The 19,065-nt window shown below is 37.0% G+C and overlaps 2 protein-coding genes across 14 annotated transcripts in view; one reads left to right on the plus strand and one right to left on the minus strand.

Moving 5' to 3' along the window:
• Nucleotides 1-26: 26 nt before the first annotated feature.
• On the minus strand, nucleotides 27-14,724 carry LOC307130025 (histamine N-methyltransferase-like). Its single transcript, XM_079822870.1, has 7 exons — nucleotides 14,191-14,724; nucleotides 10,540-10,688; nucleotides 10,366-10,418; nucleotides 8,775-8,882; nucleotides 8,557-8,687; nucleotides 8,349-8,442; nucleotides 27-1,307 (listed from the first exon to the last, which is right to left on the minus strand). The coding sequence occupies exons 2-7, from the start codon at nucleotides 10,683-10,685 to the stop codon at nucleotides 952-954; spliced, it is 888 nt and encodes a 295-aa protein (XP_079678996.1). The 5' UTR covers nucleotides 10,686-10,688; nucleotides 14,191-14,724; the 3' UTR covers nucleotides 27-951.
• atg16l1 (ATG16 autophagy related 16-like 1) overlaps nucleotides 14,242-19,065 on the plus strand; it is a 29,403-nt gene continuing 24,579 nt past the window's right edge. For 9 of the 13 annotated variants that reach the window (XM_079822868.1, XM_079822857.1, XM_079822863.1 and 6 more), the window contains exons 1-3: nucleotides 14,305-14,441; nucleotides 16,107-16,218; nucleotides 16,393-16,486. In XM_079822868.1, the coding sequence (XP_079678994.1) occupies nucleotides 16,113-16,218; nucleotides 16,393-16,486 (200 nt within the window). In that variant the 5' untranslated portion in view covers nucleotides 14,305-14,441; nucleotides 16,107-16,112. Of the gene's footprint in view, nucleotides 14,442-16,106; nucleotides 16,219-16,392; nucleotides 16,487-19,065 lie in introns of all 13 variants that reach the window. The other 4 variants (XM_079822864.1, XM_079822867.1, XM_079822858.1 and 1 more) reach the window with 2 other exon arrangements.

The raw sequence follows: 19,065 nt of genomic DNA on the forward strand, positions 1-19,065 counted from the left end.
CGCTGTACCAAAAATAGCCACCGGGTGTCATTCAAATTCCATTTATTGTTGTTTTGATGCATTTTCCTGTACATTTCTGTCCAAATATCACTTCCATCACAAAACAGTCACCAAATATGGACCCTTGAGACTCAGACCTTTCCGACAATATGTGTTTTGTCAAGATTGGAAAAGATTTTGAATATAAAGTAGTTAAAATAATTGTTGTAATATGAAACATGACTCCGCCCACTAGGGGAGGAGCCCACTAGAATAATTTAGAGTAAGTTAAAACATTGGTTTACAGAGTTCAGCCCATATGCAGCCATTGATTTCTATTGCCATCTAGTGGCTATTGATATTGTAGCTTTAAAAAGAAATTAATACCATCATAGGTCACCAAAGTCACCACAATTTTTCAGTTTTGGCTCTCTGGACTTGCTGATATGCTTTATATTATTTTACATAAAAATATGGTACTTTTAGGAGGTAAATAAATTCATTAATACCCCAAAAATAAAAGGCATAAATTGATAGAATTTATTATATCAAAGATGGTGATATAACATTTATTTAAAAAAAATTGGAATCACACTTGTGACCTTCGTGCCCAAATGTGTCCACAAGAAGGGATTTATATGCAAGGCTGGCTTGAGGGTTAAAACAGCTGTTTAATGTTGATGCAGGCAAAACTATACTTGTTCTCTTTGGTTTTCCTTTTCCTGTTTGTTCCCCCATAACTATAGCATTTATATATGAATATTGCAGGTGCCTTGAATGAGGAAACAGTAGTTCATGAAAATATTCAAAATATATGCTAATGTTACTTTTCTCATTATCTCTGCTGAAATCAGGACAGAAACAGATCATTCCTAAAAATGTGAAAATACAGATATTCTGTGCTTCCACTAGACCAGTGGTTCTCAACCTGGAGGAAGAGGCCCACGGCAAAAGTTGTATTATTTAATATATCTATGGCTCAACCACTAATACTCCCAGGTTGTCGTTGAAAATGATCCTGCCGTCCACCTCTTTACTGCAGTCAGGATGTCTCAGTAAGTCCAGCACTCGTTTCTTCAGGTCTTCAGGAGCATTCTTACTGAACTCCATCACCTCGGTAAGGAAATCCAGCAGCAGTTCTCCCACCGGATCGCCCTCAGTGAAGCACTCTGTGATGTCCAACTGGGACTGAAGCTCATAGTTACGGTAGGGGATGCCCTCAGAATCGAAGTAGGTCTTTATATATCCTGTAGTGACACGCTGGTTGAGCTCAGTGTAACAGAGCTGTTCTTTAAAAGTCGCAAATATTTTGCCCCATCCACTCTCACCTATGAAGAGCAGAAGCAAACTAAGATCATTTTTTACCATAAACAGAAGATAAAAACATTTTCACTTGTGGTTACAGACATTTGGACCCCACTATACTTTCCCTACAAATGTACACAACACAACAAACAATGGTTTTGATTATTGATTTGATTTTGACTTTAGAGCATCCCAGATAGCAAAAAATATCGGCACGGCTTCTTTTTGCCGCCGGCCCTAAGCTGTCGGCTATAGGTGCGTCCCGCTGGCGGTGATGAAACGTTTGCCGCCGAATACGTCACTCCCATTTCTTGCGAGATGCCGCGGCCGACTAGCCGGCGGGCCGCCGGCTTCATTTTCTCTGGCGGTTGCCTCCGCCTAATGGACCGCGGCCGGCTGGCGGCAAGCCGCTGTGAAATACAAGGATTTCTACTCTCAAATTCGACCAGCCACGTTGGCTATGTTTGGCTTGTTGGGAAATAGAGTGGAACTGACAGCATTTTAACTAGTTCTCACATTTGAAGTGATTATAAAATCATAATAGCCTATATGTGAATTATATCAAATATTAGTTTTTTTTGCTCCAAAGCCATTAGGGTTTATAACAGATTCTTGACTCTTGATTCCATGATAAGGTTAGGTTTAGGAAATTACATTTAAATTTTCACTTGATTATTTGCATGTCGAGTGTGTTTAAACAGTGTTGGTCAATTTGACCCAGATGTAGGGTTAAGAAAGTTTGAAAGTTCATTTTAGGATAACACTTATTTTTGTATTGCCCTTTTTTCTATTTCTTTTTGGACTGACTTTAAAATAGACATGACAAAAAATTAGAACTAACTTCATGACATTTTACTTTGTTTTCAAAACCCATATTTTTCTGAAAAACAAAAATATATTATTAATTATTTAGGAAAAATTCTACATTCATAAGACAAGAATAACTCAAAAGAAGCCCTCTAATATTACCTCTTATAAAGCTGATTTTTACAACTTTGAAACCCTCTCAAACATGAGGTCGCAAAACAAAAAGCTTACAAAAACAGAAACCTGAAAGCTTTTCAATTTCATGTGACTGCCTTAATATTATAAAGTATTTTCTATCTCAGAATTCTTATTTTTATTATTTATTTTATATACAGTGTTACATTTGTTGTTATTCTTTGTTCTACATATTCGGAACTGTACCACAATGCTTTATTATTTTTATTTTTCTCTCATTGTACTTTTTGTATTGTACTTGTCTATACATGTACTAATTTAAATAAAAATAAAATAAAAAAACAGAGAAGTACCTCCACCGGCCGAGAGGGGCAGTATACCTTAAAAAAGCGGAAGACAAACCGGAAAAACATACAGATTTACCAACAGGCCGCTCATCACATGGTTTTAGTATTTGAAGAGAGGAGATCAGAAAATATCCTCGACTACGAGCGTTTAAGTAAGTACATGTTTCCTTTTTGTGTCACACAATATTATGTTCATTTTTGATGTATATACCGGTAGGTTGTTTTAATTCGTTTGTTCAGACACGCACGCTGATATAGTGCACAATGCAGTGTTAGCTAACACGTGCTGTTTCGCCTTTTTTACACACTGAGTTCAAGCATGTTCTACATGTTAAAATGTATCTAGCTACTGTAGGTAAGTTAGCCAAAGCTTTACATCTAGAAAGACTTAAGTTTAACTTTTTGTGTTTTCTAACAAAACAGAATGATGTATATAGGTTATTTAAATTATTTTGTTAGTCCGAACAAGCATGCTGCTAGGTCAGTTTTAGCAAGTGTTAGCTAACATGTGCTGTGTTGCTACTGTTCTTCTAGCGTTTAAGGTCATTTATGAGTTATTTCTCTGAACTGCTGTACTTTTTATGTTTGAGGACAATGCAGTTTACTTGAATCACTATACTGAATGAATACATTTTACTGTTCCACATTTGGCTGACCAGTTTTTCCCCCCACAGCATAGCTACTGTATATTCTGTATATAACGTTAACAATGCGGTTTTGTTCACATTTTCTTGCAGATACCTTGACCAGAGCACAATCGGTTATCTTCATCCAAGAGACCTACTATTGGACAATCGTTTCGGCTTTCAAGGTAAATAAATTGTTAGTCACAATGTCTAGTTACTGGGCTATAAGGAGAAGAATATTGAAAGGAGTTGAGATGGACAAAGGAAATTGCAGATGTTGGAAACTTTAACAGTATGGAAAATTGTGCCTGTAGTTGTTGTTTTATATATATATATATATATATATATATATATATATATATATATATATATATATATATATATATATATATATATATATATATATATATATATATATATTTAAAATAAAATATTTTTTATGTAGATTTCCAGAATGAGAACCAAGCCCTGAGGGAAAGCAATGCACAAGCAGGTGAGAACATGCACTCTTTCTTAAATTTTACTTTTTTGACTGTGATGTAGGTCCAAAATTACCAAATGCCTTTCATTTTGTAGCTTCGGATGACAGCGGCTCACTTCATGAGCAGGTGAAGCAAGTTGGGACAATGTTGACGACGTTTGCTCGTACTGGGCAATCAGGTACAACTTGCAAACAACACCTGTGGTTGTTGGTTTAATTCCCACTGGGGCCACCTGTACATGTAGTAGACCTAGTTGTAAATGTCATAGTTTAGTAGTTGAGGGACCAGGACTGACTGCTTTATTCTTTTATTCTGTGAACCCCTGTAGGTGCAGATCAGACCCTAATGCTGCAACGTCTTGGAGAGTTTGGCGATGTTGTGCATAGCATGGACAACAAAATGGACACTATGCTGCAACATTTCAGTGCCAATGTGTCTTTTGGAGAGTTATCCCTGCCAGGGGGTCTGTTACTCCCCCTAGACAACCCATTTGGCGTTGCTTGACAACAGTTTGAGGCAGGATAAAGAGCTCCAGTAAGTGTGCTGATTTTGTTTATAATGCTGTAGGGTAATCTAAAAAGTAAAATTTAAGATTGTACACTGCATATTTTACAGTCTGAATCCACAGCCTGTCACATTTTTATATTTATGTATGAGAAGCTTCAGAGATATGTAATTTGTAACACTTTTTTGTATTTTCAGCTTCGGTTTTTGGCAATCAAATGTGGGAGGGACCTAAAGACAACCGTGTGGCGAATACTTCAGAGTATCTTCTCTAATCACCTTTCCATTAATACAATCTGGACGGGTGTAGGGGATAAAGCATGTTTTAGAGACATGTTCCTGAAGACCATTGTTCAAAGTAATATATATAAATATATAAATTTGTTATATATTTAAGTAGATGTGTGTGGCCTTATGACATTCACATGGAATGACAGATCTGTATTTTCTACAGGAGCCATCCGGAAGAACCTGGCAACCCAGGATGCCACTGATGAGGCGGTCCAGGTTAGCGCCATGCGTTACCTGAAAGGAGCATCTGATCGTGAAGGCGGAAAAAGACGCCGCACAGCTGAGAGGGACCCACAGCCGACCTCTTACACCTAGGCTGACTACTGACACCTGGAACCCTTTCTTTATCCTGCAGTCAGTAACATCAAGACCCCTAAAGAAGCCAGTTTCAGGCTACACTCACCCAATCCACACTGTTCACTGTGGAAATTACTTTTTTTTTATTCCCTGTGACCCTGCCTTGAAGGCAGCTCCTTGGATAGATATGGGATGGCGAGGTTGTTTGTCCTTTATATAGGCGCACAAGAAATCACTGAAGATAAGCCAATTTGCGCTGCCTCATTCTGGAGGTCGGGGAAAACCGGAGAACCCATAGTCAGGCTTGTTATAATGTTCTGTTCTACTACTGTTCTATTCTTCTCCAGAGCTTTACTCTAAATTATTACCATTTATCCTATTGTTAGAAATGGCTTGTTAAATGTGATGTTATACCTCGATTTATTTGGTATCCTGCACATTCTTTGGTACCAAATATCCTCATTATTTGATATAATATTTAATGGTAATTCTTTTCATCCCAGAGCTGACCTATTTGTTATTAACAAATATTGTAAGTGTTATAATTTGCTTGTAAGGCTGTTTTTTTTTTTTTTTAAACCAAAATTTAATTGGAAACATGCAGGTTCTTTAGTAAAAATGTTTTGTTATTTATAGGCCTATTTAAGCTTATTTATTGTCTGTTATATTTCATTTATATTATCTTGTATCATTGACAGTTAATGTACTTTGAAATGTGGAATAAAAATGCCAAATGGGAATTTATCTGGTTTGTTCAATTATTATCCATCATAAACTGCATGTTACAAATATATGAATAATAAATAAATATATATATTATTTATTACACAATAAGCGGAGGCAGATCGCTCGAAAATAGCGTTTGCCTCCGACGGGCCGCCTTTTGGTATAAAGGCGGCGGAACGGCGGTTTGCCTGCGGGCCGGCGGCGGTACGAAGGCGGTAGGAAGCCGGCTGCCGCTTTTAAAAAGCGGCTGCCGCCGGCGGTGCGCCGTCAAACGTGTTTGCGATTACGCAATTCTGACGCTTCTACAGCCGCCGGATCACCGCCGGTGGTCCGCCGACTCATTGCTATCTGGGATCTACTGTACTCGTATCGTTTGAATTCCCGATTCTGCTTATTGATTCACAGTTTCGATTCAAAGTCAAACATGTAGATATCAAACTGTGTCTTTTTGCAAAACATTCTGTTGCAGCTGAATACCATGAACAAATATCAGCCGCCTAAAGAACAACTAACGGTACGGATCCACTTTTGCGACACGACTGAAGCGTGGTGTTGCGACGCTTCCCCCTCATTTGTACGTTGATGGGCGTTCCTCAAGTTTACCGCTATGGCCGTGGTTTTGAGCCAGCGGGGATTGTTGCGGATTTTTCCCAACTGGTCCCTCAAGCTCTTCCACCTGGAGCGACACACATCCTCTAATAATAATACAAATATATGTATGAGAAAACTACAACCCCAAATCAGAAAAAGTTGGGACAGTATGGAAAACGCAAAAAAAAAAAAAAGAAGTGATTTCTACATTTACTTTGACTTGTATTTCATTGCAGACTATATGAACACAAAATATTTCATGTTTTGTCTGGTCAACTTCATGTCATTTGTAAATATGCATCCTTTCCTGTCATTCAGACCTGCAACACATTTCAAAAAAAGTTGGGACAGTAAAGCATTTACCACTTTGTAATGTTGACATTCCTTTTCACAACACTTAAAAGACGTTTAGGGACTGAAGACACCAAGTGATGAAGTGTTTCAGGTGTAATTTTGTCCCATTCTTCCTGCAAACAAGTCTTAAGGTGGGCAACAGTACGGGCTCTTCCACACATTCTCTATTGGAGACAGGTCGGGACTGAGGCAGGCCAGTCAAGTACCCGAACCCTCTTCCTCCGCAGCCAGGACTTTGTAATGTGTGCAGAATGTGGTTTTGCATTGTCTTGTTGAAATATGCATGGACGTCCCTGGAAAAGATGTCTTCTTGAAGGCAGCATATTATGCTCCAAAATCTCCATGTACTTTTCAGCATTAATGGTGCCTTCACAGAAGTGCAAGTTACCTTTGCCGCTTTTGGACTTGTTGCTGGTAAGAGTCTGGATGATCCTTTTCTTCTTTGGTCCGGAGCACACGGCGTCCATTCCTCCCAAAAAATACCTGAAATACTGCTTCATCTGACCACAGTACACGTTTCCACTGTGTGATGGTCCATCCCAGATGCCTCCGAGCCCAGAGAAGTCGACGGCGCTTCTGGACACTGTTAACATAGGGCTTCCTTTTGGCACAGTACAGTTTTAACTGGCATTTGTGGATGTAACTACGTATTGTGGTACTTGACAAAGGTTTGCCAAAGTAGTCCTGAGCCCATGTGGTGATATCGCTTCTAGATGAATGACGATTCTTGATGCAGTGCCGCCTGAGGGATCGGAGATCACGGTTGTTCAGCTTAGGCTTGCGCCTTTGTCCTTTACGCACTGAAATTCCTCCAGATTCCTTGAATCTTTTAATTATGTTATGCACTGTTGAATGTGAAATATCCAACTCTCTTCCTATCTTTCTTGGAGGAACATTGTTTTTAAAAATTTCAATAATTTTCTCACGTATTTGTTGGCAAACTGGTGATCCTCGGCCCATCTTTGCTCCTAAAGGATTAGACCTTTCTTGGATGCTGCGTTTGTACCAAATCATAATTACAATCACCTGTTGACATCACCTGTTTCAAATCACATCATTATTTAACCATTTTACCTCATTACTAGCCCTAAATTGCTCCTGTCCCAACTTTTTTTGAAATGTGTTGCAGGTCTGAATGACAGGAAAGGATGCATATTTACAAATGACATGAAGTTGACCAGACAAAACATGAATACAAGTCAAAGTAAATTTAGAAATCACTTCTTTTTTTTTTTTTTGCGTTTTCCATACTGTCCCAACATTTTCTGATTTGGGGTTGTACATGTAGGCTATGAATATGCCTGTGCTCTACTTCTATTGGATAGTCGCATCACGACTCAGTTGTTTGCATAAAGATAGGCATCGGCCAGCTTTTTGACTCGCAGCATTTTTTCAAATGCAGCGCCGCCTTCCCGGGATGCTTTGCGGGCGCGTTAAAGTTGCTTGACATCACAGTGTGGCGCGACAGAAGTATCGCACGGACAAGTGAATCCGTACCGTAACTAATAACCTAAGTGCAAGAAGACTTGAAAGAGAACTCAATTCAGTATTCGCTTATTGTGCTCATGTTCTGGATGTGTGTTCAGCAGAGAAAACAATGCGCGAGTGCCGGATTGAGTTCTCTTTTGAATCTTCCATAGTTTAAAACCAACAGTTACTCTAAAAAGTAATTCATTCATTAATTATTTATTATAATAAAAAGTAATAATAAAAAAAAGATCACAGGACAAAGTGAAATTCCATTAAAATAAATCTGAATGTCCAATAGGATTCTTAGAATCCAATAAGATCCTTCAGGACAAACTGAAATTCCAAAAGGATTTTTTGAACAATATCCGATACCTGACCTTAAGTATCCAATTCCAGAATTGGAATTAATTTATATTTCCCAACCCTAACCATACCTGACACCAGAACGATCATGAGTTTCCCATCTTTGTCTAGCAGACTACGAAAAAAAGAAAGAGTGGCCTCTGGATCTTTGACATAGTACAGCATCTGTTAAACAGGTTGATATTAATATTCCACAAACATAACAAAACAAGTTTGATACACAAACCTCAATCATTTAACTTTAAATAAAGTTGATAAACGGAATGAAAAAGTCAAAACCTGGATCATGTGAATGAAGTCCATCTTTTTCCCGGGGTTTTTCTCTTGCCAATGTTTCTTAAACTCAGACGCTGTCATCTTGTTCCATGCAAAATGAATGTGATCAAGATCCGGAGTGGTCAATACCCGAACTAAACAGAAAGAAAAACAGCACAAATAGTCATTTATTGGTAGAGTTAGTAAAAGCGAGTTATATGATTATCTTTAATGATCGGTACCTTTATACTTGTGCAGCATGTCAATGCTTGGTTCCACCACTTCATTGTTGACTTTGACATGTGGATGTTTCAGGTGTAGCTGAGCGAGCATCTCTAGATCAATCTCACCTGGAAATGAGATGAATAAGAAGATTTCATTCTGTTGTTCAAATCTGAAATGATAATATAAACATAATGTTAAATATAGCTGCAAGCAGCCATTATCGGGGCCAAGCGCAAAGAAGATGACAAGACAAAATAGCTGGAAGTGTCAGATCAACTGCAGCAATGAGCAATTAAACACATTTTAAGATGATTTTAGGCAAAAAGGCTGAAAAATGCATTGTAGTCTATGGGAATTTCAGGTTTTGTGCTATTATAGCGCCACCAAGAGGCACAATCCTACCATTTTTTTGTATGTGTCCTCAGAGTGAGTCAATTTTGGTGAAAATATCTCTTTTTTTTGGAGTTATAGACATTTATATGAAAAAACACGACTGACACCTGACTTTGATTGGATTTTACTCCCCCTTACTATCAATATTTTGACATTTGGGCATTAGCGTATAGCTATCGACCTATGCTTCTGAACTTCTGATGCTGGTTTGGTCTCGATCGGACTAGCGGTTTCGAAGATATTAGCTAATGTTTTTTAAGCGCTAAATTACAACGCTGCACAAACCATACTCCGAAACCTGGCAAATCTGGTATCGTTGGACTCGGGAAGGATTCAGGAGCCAAAGAAAGTTACTCCCATGAAAATAAGTCAACCACAAATCTTCACTATGTGGCGCTGTTTCGAAACTTCTCAGGCTCCTTCAGGGCATCGTGCTGATGACCCATAGGCTGCGGAGTTCCGTAACAATCCATTCATGAGTTCATAAAATACAGCATTTTATCACATAATTCAAAATGGCCGACAGCCAAAATGGTAAAATTGGATATCAGTCGACTCGGCATGATGTCCCGAATCTAAGGAGGAACAAACGGTTCAGAAGTTATAAGCAAAAATAGGCATTTTTCGTATCTCTGCACCAGTAGGTGGCGCTGTGCCGAAATGCTGCATGTTGCCTCAGGTCATGCTTGTGATGACATGTACCAAGTTTGGTTTGAATATGATAAAGCGTTGTGGAGATACAGCCTTATGTGTATTTTCGCAACCGCTACGTAAAATTTGTTTGAGCGTTTATCGAAAACGATTTGACGAATCAACTTGAATTCCACAACGTTTTGTTGGCACCGCCTGAAGATGATCTGGTTCCATTTTCGTGCAAATCGGACGAACCGTCTAGGACAATTTCGCAAAAGTATTTTTTTCGGAAATGGCGGGAAAATGGCGGGAAAATTTTCATGACGAAAAATGACGTCATAGGGTGCAATCGAATCCATGAGGCCATGAGCCAAGGAATCAGAGGACAAAATAATTTTGTCTCTAGCCCTTATGGTTCAAAAGTTATTATGAGTCAAACTTTGGACTGGTGATGGCGCTAGAGGGATTGAGTTAGAGACTCCACATTTGCTAGGTTGACAGCTCAGACTGTTCTCTATGAATGAGCCAAATTTCACAACTTTTTACCATACGGTTCTAATTCAGGTATTATTAAAAGTATACCTGTTCCACTCCCTACTCCTAACACATTGAGAATGGGTCTTCCTCCTCCAATGCTGCAGAGAGAGCGAGAGAGAATATAATAAGGGCAAGATAATATTATTACATGTCATTGTTAAATCTGCTACAACGCTAGGACAGGCTAAAATAGGACATTTATCAGGAACGCTAAAGCACCTTCTCAGTATGTCTGGCAGTGTATTATGAATGAAGTCCTGCATGCACTGGTGCTCCGATGAGCGCTCCAGAAAGAGCTCGAATGATTTAAGGTATCTCGGATAATCTTCCACAAGTGATCTGAATGGAGCGGCCATGGTTTTCATTGGCTGAAACATAGAAAGATAAAATGAGTTCTGAATCACCCAAAAATGAAACACAGAAGAAGACATTTTGAGAAGTTCCATCACAACGACAAGGTCATGATTCGATTCCCAGGGAAAGCAAGAACTGGTCAAATGTGTGCCTCGAATGCAAGTCCCTTTGAATATACCCTTGTCAAAAAATCCTATTGGAATTTCACTTTGTCCTGTGGGATCTTATTGGATTCTTAGAATCCTTTTGGACATTCTGATTGATTTTAATGGAATTTTACTTTGTCCTGTGGGATCTTATTGGATTCTTAGAATCCTAATGGACAAAAGAGAAAGAGAGAGAGGCCCAATTGGATCCCATTAAAATCCTGAAGAAATTATCCTAAAGAATATTTATGTATTGTCTTATAAGACAATTCCCACAGAATCCTACAGGAATCAGATGAGAATCTTATAGGACAAGACATAAATATCCCATAAGACAATTCCTAACGGAATCCTATAGGAACCGTTCCAAAATATGAATACATTTTAAATGGAATCCTGTACAGGTTTCTTATAGGAATCCTTTAGGATTTAAGGGGATATAAAAGTGTCTGTGTTACGCCTGAGAATAAACAGGGAGAATAATCACAAGAGATGATGAGTGATGTTTTCTCACTGATGGCATTTACTCGTATATTTTCATGTTAATAACCCGCACCGGATCGTGGGCGGGGCGGTTGACGTGAGTGGGCGTGTGTGTACTTTTATTAACTTTTGTTTTATACAAAATATTCAATCAACTATCACAAACTATGCATCATTTGAAAGCTAAAACACTCAAGATTCATGTTCTGAACTTGTTTTTGCAATAAATACACCAGAGAGGAAAGGGTTAAATGAAACGCTAAAGGACCGGCCATGTAAACATTAGCATAATATTAGCGATACTCATATTTCATCTCCTGTCGTTCAGATCAGATCGGACGAATCCAATAAACACCCGCATACATCTCTGTGTTAGGGTCCACTCTTCAAAATGCATCCCACTTTTTAATCCAAAACAACGAAAAAATAGGGGAAAAAAACAAAAAATCCTTCGTTGTTTGCAAGGGAGTTTTGAGTTAGCGTAATCAATCATGTCCATTTTCAATGAAATATCGATTCTAATCCGTTTCTGGCAAACTCCCCCTGCTAGAATAGTCTCTCCCACGTGAAATGGATCAACCCTCGTCTCTCTCCTCCAATCAGAGACTCTCCTGTGATGCATCATATAGAGGAAGCGCCTTACAGGCTTGGTGAGCTGTCAATCATTGCGCCCATGGTTTTCGTTGGATAAAGGCACTCGGTGCCCAGCCAATGCCTTTCCAACAAAGGTTTTTTTGATGGACTTAGTAACCAATCAAAAGGCATTATCTTGCGCAGTTTACGTAAGTAGGCTTTAGTGAATACTGATTGTGCGCTGGCTGCGCGCTCTCCATGGCGCAACTGCAGTGGAGCGCGCAGACTCTTACTGACAGTTCTCACCAGCTAAATTAGTTTTTTACACTTTGTTATCTCTGTAAATAGTTGCTTTAGTTTTTCAGTAACTGTTTATCCATTATAATTAGTAGTTTATTGCAGTTTATTGCAGATTTATTTGAATGAAAAACTACTCTTTACAATAGCAAATGTTCTGAAATAAATGGCCTTTTTGAAAGGACGCCTAGACTTTTCTTGACATAAAAGCTCACAGAAGCCACATTACTGAGAGAATCATCCTCATATTTGAATCATGACATGATTAGACATTCAGTTTTATATTTAAGTTATTTTCAGGCTCTTAACATTAAATTATAATATTTTTTTCCCTAAGTGAAAAAAAAAAAAAAAAAACGTGAGTCACTTACATGTATATTTACATGTATATTACTCTGTTCCCATATTACTTTGAGTTATTATGACTCTTTGGTAGCAACATTTCAAGTGTCTAGTTTAAATTAAGACCAGATTTATGAATATAGACCATAGGGTTTAAGAGCTGTAGACATTTTCATTTGGGTATATCGTTTTCAAAGAATTCTCAAAAATGGGGTGCGGGACACACATATCTCATATTCCCATACAGGCTGGTCACAGTAATGTATACATTTACTTTTTGTTGCAAATATATTAACTTGTACCAATCCGCAAATAATTCTCTAAACATTTCTCATTCTTTTCACCGTCGGAGAATAAAACAGTTGCGTATATTCTCTTACAAAACTCGTAAACAGTTACAAAAATAAACAGTATGAAACATAATACAAAATAAATAAGGGTCAATGACATATAAGGATTTTTCAACAGGCCAATTTTAAAACATAACATCTATTGCAATTGTTTAAACATTAAGATTGTTGTGTACACCTAAATTCATATTTAAAATTTTTAATTAAGTGTTTTTTCATCGTTGAATTGGCCATAGCCTTAAAAAAATGCCATGTAGTGCGACTGTGATTTATCTTTAAAATGCATTTCCAACATTATTTTTTATAGGTTCTTAGTAATTAAAGTGTTTAGAAACAAAGTATTGCATTTATTGAGTTTGTTAAAAAAAATCTAATATTTGTGTTGCCTTCTTAAATGTATTTAACATTTATTTTTCCTGTAAATCGCATAAAAATGTTTTAAAAAGGCCATTCACTTAAACATCAGTGATTCATAAATTAGAATATTTTATTTTTGTATTTAATGTTATTGCTATTATGGGTCACACCACGTGATGAGTGCTCATACTGTATATTATGATGGAAATATAAATACAAAAGCTTTGCAATTTTGCACAGGATTACAAAACACTTTGGAAATCGTGCTAGATAGTGCAGAAAATATGAATTTAGAGTGATTTCGAAGCTTTTTCCAAAACATCAGTTATGGTCGCACCACATAATATTTTGACACTTTAAATAACAGAAAATTAATTAATTAATGGATATCAACCGAAAATTTGGAACGCAACTTGTTCAGATTTTTGGCTTTGATGTTCATGCTGTTTTAGAGTTCAACGTGTTTTGTAAAATATATATTTTGTATAAAATATGCATTTTTACATTTTCATAAACTTCATAAACTTCTATAACTCTGTCATTACACAAAAACATCTGTGACGTTTTAATTGGAAGGTTATTTTACATGGGTATTAAATAATAACCAAAAAATAACAATTAGGGAACGTTCAGTATAAGTTATTTTAAAAAGAACCTCCATGCAACGTTCTGGGAACGTTATTTTATGGTTACAAAAACTAAAACTCAGAAAGAACTTTCATAGAAGGTTTTTATTATTTGGTTCTAACATTTTATGGTTACAAAAACTAAAACTCAGAAAGAACTTTCATAGAAGGTTTTTATTATTTGGTTCTAAACGCTAAAATACGGCCCAAATAACGTCATTACCCCATTTCTGTACTCTGTTTCTACATTGTTATCCTCTCTATATAATGTATTTGCTCTTTTCGTTGACTCATGAGTCATGGAGGCTTCAAATAAAGTTTGGTTTTGAAGGGAAAACTTACGCTCGTGACGCCAAACGCCTGCGACGGCGCAGCAGGAAACGTACGTCCGTTGAGCCAAAATGGCGTCCGTGATCCTTCAGTCTGGAGTGGGTTAGCGTGAAACCTGTCCGAATACACCTCAAATGACACGCTTCGGCTCTTATTAGACGGATTAATTCTTGTTTGTCATTAAGAAGAATCCACCTAAACTAGCGAGGACACGCGTAGATGCTGTGAGGTGAAGTAAACCTGCTGTTTATTGAAAGTGAAAGGCAAGTGCAGCGATTAGCTGGTGCAAATCTGACATAGCACATTAAAATACCTACAAAACATAACAACTACCGAGTGTTTGTTAATAATGACGCTGTTTATAATCAGATTACACCTGCTGTTGCATTAGTGTGTTCTAAATGATCAGTTTAATTGACTCTTATAGCATATCTGTCTGAGATCTGTCCGTTTTTCCCGTCGTAGTATTATTTATATTTTCCATTTATCCTGTTTTATCCGTCAACTGTCTTAAATGTCTTCAGCACACGTGATTCAGCATCATGTGAGGTTTATTTCCATCTTGCAGCTGGAATGACATGGCAGATCTCATAATCTGATTCATATAAACCTTGTGTGAATGATTATTACTGATTGGCATAAGTTTCTGATAAAAACAATTCTGCTCTTGAAATTAGATGCAAAATATAACTGTACATATCATGAATTAGTACATTTATGTGGACAATACTCTTTAAATGTGCTTTAATGATATGTCAAGTATTATATAATGTAGTGATTTTTAATGAAATTAATGTATATATGTATATAAACAAATACATTTAATTAATTTTAAAAATACACATTTTTGTTTTTACTTAAACAAACGTTTGATAAATAAACTGTTAAAGTTAAATAAATAATAAACAGAAAACATATAGTATTAATTTATAAAAAACTAAAAAATTATAAACAGAAAACATATAGTATTAATTTATAAAAAACAAAAAAATTATAAAAATAAACCTAAATAGCAATATTTGAAACAAAAAAAAACCTAATAAAATGAGGAAAGCACATAACAAAATTACAAAAAAAGTAAACCAAAAAATATTAAAGCTAATTTGAAATATTAATTAAACTAAAATTTAAAATTTTAATTGGCCTTCACATAATGAAAATATAAAATATATAGAAATTTATAAAAGATAAATTAAACCTAAATAGCAATATTTGAAACAAAAAAAACCTAATAAAATGAGGAAAGCACATCACAAAATTACAAAAAAAGTAAACCAAAAATATTAAAGCTACTTTGAAAAATTAATAAAACTAAAATTTTAATTGGCCTTCGCATAATAAAAATATAAAATATATAGAAATTTATAAAAGATAAATTAAACCTAAATAGCAATATTTGAAACAAAAAAAACCTAATAAAATGAGGAAAGCACATAACAAAATTACAAAAAAAGTAAACCAAAAATATTAAAGCTACTTTGAAAAATTAATAAAACTAAAAATTTTATTGGCCTTCGCATAATAAAAATATATAGAAATGTATAAAAGATAAATTAAACCTAAATGGCTATATTTGAAACAAAACTCAAATTAAATGCAATTATTAAAGCTAATTCAAAATATATATAAAACTATATTATAACTCAAATTTAAAATTCGCATGATGATGATCACACTTGGGAGTCCATGGCATCTAAAGGATTGAAAAGCCCTGATTATTATTATCTGTAATCTGTGTGTTTATTGAAGTAATTTCAGCTCAAACTATGACTACACAGATTTCATTTCCTTGAGTTTGATCTTAAGTCACTTCCTCCTGAGTTGAGATCTTCCTCTTTTCCCTGTGGGCTGAACGTGCCCTGAATTAAGAAACTGTGTGTGTGTGTGTGTGTGTGTGTGTGTGTGTGTGTGTGTGTGTGTGTGTGTAGGAGGAGATGGCTGGACGTGGAGTCGGGTGTTTGTGGAAACGTCACGTTGTCGAGCAGCTGAAACAGAGAGACAGAGTTCAGCGTCAGGCCTTTGAGGAGATCATACACCAGTGTAAGACAGACTTTCTGTTCATATTATTTATACGTGTGTGTGTGTGTGTGTGTGTGTGTGTGTGTGTGTATAATCCATGAGCCAGTCAAATGCACATGGATGTCATCTCTTGTTTGACATGGTTTCCCTGCTCAATATTATTTCCACACACACACTTGCTCTCTCTGTCTCCAGATAACCGGTTGTTGGAGAGGTCTGATCTTCAGGTGGTTTTTTCTGAACGTCTCCAGACCGACAAATATGAGCATCAGAACAGACACGACCTCAGGTCAGTTCTTTACGTCTTTTGTAATGTGTAATTTGATGCGTTTGGTGGATCGGATCACAATCGGACGTGTTTTAATCCGTCTCTTTTGCCCACTTTCATACACTTCTGTCCTGATTTCTTCCAGGGGAGTGTGTGTATGTGTGTGTTTTTCATATCTTTCGATCTAATGGACAAAATAAGCGACTGCGAAACACACAGAGAGCATCAGCTTTAGAGACCAGCCGAACGCTGTGAGTGTGTGTTAGACATCAGGAATGATGAGAGAACATTGTGCTTGGGACGCTTTTTCATCTTCAAACCAAACTTGGGTCTTCAGTCAAAGTTTAAATCCCGTCTGGCTAGCTCGCGTCCCGTAATGATCACGTGTTAGGTCTAGGGATCGACCGATGTGTATTTTTTTAGTGCAGATGCCGATACCGATTTTTTTTCATCAGCCTTAGCCGATGACGATACGAGCTGCCGATTTTCTCGAGCTGATATTTGGAGCCGATACTGCTTTTGCTCCCTCAATTTACAACATAAAAATGACACAATGATCAGGATGATGATGATTTAAAATTTACCATTTAAAAAAAGGAACATTTATTGAACTATTTAACAAATAGTAAAAACAGGTGAGGTAGAACAAGAAAAAAAAAAAGAGTTCAGTGGTGAAAATAAATAATGAAAATAAATATTTAAGCATAAATAAAATAATTACAGTATTGCACACAGTAGCAACAAGCAAGCAGCATAATAAAGTGCACACTGACTGTACTATACTTCATTTAAAACTATTTACAACCTAGTCATTTAATGGTTGCACTCTAAAAAATTATGGGTTAAAAATAACCCAAGTTGGGTTGAATATGGACTAACCCAGCAATTGGGTTGTTTTGACCCAGCAGTTGGGTTAAATGTTTGCTTAAAACAACCCAATTGCTGGGTTAGTCCATTTTCAACCCAACTTGGGTTATTTTTAACCCAGCATTGTTTAGAGTGTAGGTGCACTTCACTTAATCTCTTGTAGAGCAACACCAGCGGCAATTCAGGAGAAAATCTCCCAATGCTCCACGTGAAACTTCAGTCTTTCCACCTTTTAGCATTGTGTCAATTCTCAATTGATTTTGATTAATATGCGCGAGGGAGAGCAAGAGAGTCTGAAGACGGCGAGAGCTGCCCTGTGGACGCCTGTCTGGAAATAATGCAGGGAAAAAATATCGGCGAACGCAGCAGCTTTGTATCGGCCGATACACGTAAAAATATATCGGTCTAACACTAGTTAGGTCAGTAGATGGAGAGAAGCTGGTCTTTTAGAGGCTGTTTGTGTGTATTTGACCACATGAGCATTTACACTACGAAAGCAATCCGGTCCAATGTGGAAGTGGTCGAAAGTGGACCGGTGTTAATTTTGACAGCAAATTTTGATTTAGTCATGGATTTAGTTTGATTTAGTTTTAGTCATAGTCTTTTGTAGTGCTGGGCGGTATGACCAAAAATGTATATCACGGTATTTTTCTAAATTATATCGGTTTCACGGTATATGACGGTATTTTTTCCCCTATGCATGACTGGGTGTTAATCACATTTTCTAATGATTGAGAGAGGAAATACTGCAGTAGATTGACTAGAATACCCTATTTTACTGTCATGACGAGAGAATTGTAGAAGAATTCCACACTAGAGTTAATACAGGTTTGCAAAGCCCCACAAAATAATGCTATATGGAGAGACAACCAATAAAACACAGACATGCAACACACTCATTACAGGCACATGAATATTCAAATATGACCACGGAGAGAAAATAAACAGAGTTGAGGGCACCGTAAGCATTTAAAAAATCTTATATTGTTGTTATAAAATCCTATATAACAACAAACGGCCAAAACGAGGGAGAAACGCGGATATTTGCAATACATTTAAGAGCACTCTCTGAACAAATGACACACTTCAGTTTAACACAGAAAGAATAAAGCAGTTACTTTTTTTGCCAGTTCTTCTTTGAATTGTCAGGTTATTTATTAACTTGCATCATTCATTGTCTTTTGTATAGCAGAATAATCCATCGTGTCATTGCGGTCGTGATCAGATGGTTCAGTGTAGCCAAATCAGTGCACATTTCATTTGAAGAAGACGTGATGAAATATGTGCGCATACACGCTTCGAGTTCACGTTTAGAGCACTATAGTATATGAAATATGTCCATAAAAAACGTAAACGCGCTCGCTCTGGTCTATATCAGATATATGATCCATGTGGTGAGCGTTGTTAATCTCATCACGGTGCTCCGCGCAGAAACCGCTCTCTCGCGCGCGCCGCGTGTAGTTTGAATTCTGCACTGTGATCAAGGGCTGAGTCCGAAATCGCCCCTTATAACCTCAAATAGGGCATTATTTGGAGGGGACAACGCTTAGTGGTGTCCGCAACCATAGTGGACGTTATTGAGTGCACTCATTCTATCCCACATCGCACCGCAATAACGAGTGTACAGCTGATGTACACACAACGGTTGTCCGACTTCACGCACTCGTTTTCATTCACTCCTTCAAATAAAGTGATAAGGTAGGGAATAGTGAATGAGGGTATAGGAGGCGATC

This window comes from Gobio gobio, assembly GCF_949357685.1.
Source record: "Gobio gobio genome assembly, chromosome: 8".
NCBI lineage: Eukaryota > Metazoa > Chordata > Actinopteri > Cypriniformes > Gobionidae > Gobio > Gobio gobio.